This window comes from Lotus japonicus, chromosome 4 (genome assembly GCF_012489685.1).
Source record: "Lotus japonicus ecotype B-129 chromosome 4, LjGifu_v1.2".
Lineage (NCBI taxonomy): Eukaryota > Viridiplantae > Streptophyta > Magnoliopsida > Fabales > Fabaceae > Lotus > Lotus japonicus.
Genome location: NC_080044.1, coordinates 7,538,711 through 7,540,100, shown reverse-complemented (window position 1 = coordinate 7,540,100; position 1,390 = coordinate 7,538,711). Strand labels below are relative to the sequence as shown.

General features: G+C 32.9%; 1 protein-coding gene across 1 annotated transcript; it reads right to left on the bottom strand.

Moving 5' to 3' along the window:
• Window positions 1-329: 329 nt before the first annotated feature.
• On the bottom strand, window positions 330-1,061 carry LOC130712208 (uncharacterized). The gene is made up of 3 exons (XM_057562045.1): window positions 999-1,061; window positions 562-829; window positions 330-484 (listed from the first exon to the last, which is right to left on the bottom strand). Exons 1-3 carry the CDS (start codon window positions 1,059-1,061, stop codon window positions 330-332), a joined length of 486 nt encoding a protein of 161 aa, XP_057418028.1.
• Between the last annotated feature and the right edge of the window lie 329 nt (window positions 1,062-1,390).

Below are 1,390 nucleotides of genomic sequence, written 5' to 3'. Positions count from 1 at the left end.
AACCCTTATTCGAAATTGTAGTCCATGATTAATGATAAAGACTTCATAACCGAGCTTGTTGTCAATCAAGCATATTTGAGCTATAGAACCTAGAAAGGAAAAAAAATTATCAGTGCCAATACAAATATAAATTGTGTATAATTTAAAAGTGTTAAACTAACCTTATAGAAACGTCAATACACTTTCAAATTAGATGATCAATAAACTGCTTGTTATCTTTTTTATGCTGTCAACAATAAAGAGAATAACCAACGACTTCAGTAACATACTTTCCAAAAAAGGCGCATTCAACCCGAACTCCATTAAGAAAATTGAGAAATTATAAAACCTTACTCACAATAATCAAAGATGGAAAAAATATGAATAAGCAATAAACATTGTGTGTACCCATCTTGGTCAAGTTCAATAGTAATCCTTTTCTGCTTTGTTCCATCTTTCTCAAACTCAGTTTCAGCACTTGCACCAGTGAGAATTCCAATCACATCTGCAAAATCATAGAAACATTAATCCAAAACCCAGAACACTAATTTAAATATCAAAAGACTAAAAAAGAGTCTATACCTATAAGAAAAGACGTATAAAGGTCCTTAAACATTATATCAGATATTGGCACAAAATTGTAAGGGTTTAAGTTGATGGCCTGTTTGGGAACCAAGCGCACAAATGTATGAATATCAAAGTTGATCTTGAATGGGTGCGAGGTTGAACGGAAATCACGACCGCTTTCACCAACACCAGAAAACAAAATCTGATATACACGCCCTTCACTTAGCAAAGATTGAAATCGGTATATAAGAGTCTTCCTAACCGTAGCATGAATCTTAAAACCCTGAAATTCAATAAAATGAGGAAATTTGAGATTTATAGTTTAAAAAAAAGAACGTAACACATGGTCATTATGTGAAAAAGTGATTTACCTTGTCATCCATAAGAATCATGTCCATGGAAAATGGAAGCTTGGAGCCATATAAGCTCGGACTAAGCCACAACCGGTTCACCTTTGCAATAATAGACCAGTTCTCCTTTGAGACATCGATGGTGGCGAGATTGTCGATAGCCATTAGAACAAAGTATATTTCGAAGCTAATAGTTAGTGGGAAGGGATGATGAAGTTAAAGAATAGGATGAGATGATTTATATAGGAATTTGAGAATTAGGGTTACTGGTCAATGAATGTTAAAAAAGGAAAGAAAAAAAAAAGGTTGGACGGTAATACAAATCTGATTGCAAGGAGGTAAATTTTTTTTTCAGGTCAATTTTCACTATTGAAATTAATTATTATCGACCAAATACCATGCCTTACACGTGAATTACTCATTCTGATGAGTAATTAAAGGAAAATAGGAATTAAGAAAAACATGGTGTTATTACAGTATTTAAGGTTTGACTT

What these genes read in the sequence shown, in the direction of transcription:
- LOC130712208 (XM_057562045.1), bottom strand. Translation starts at nt 1,061, where the DNA reads ATGGCTATCGACAATCTCGCCACCATCGATGTCTCAAAGGAGAACTGG. An exon ending in ACTGGTCTATTATTGCAAAG is followed by an intron (nt 830 to 998) that starts GTGAACCGGTTG and finishes ATTGAATTTCAG; the next exon opens with GGTTTTAAGATTCATGCTAC. An exon ending in TTATACGTCTTTTCTTATAG is followed by an intron (nt 485 to 561) that starts GTATAGACTCTT and finishes ATGATTTTGCAG; the next exon opens with ATGTGATTGGAATTCTCACT.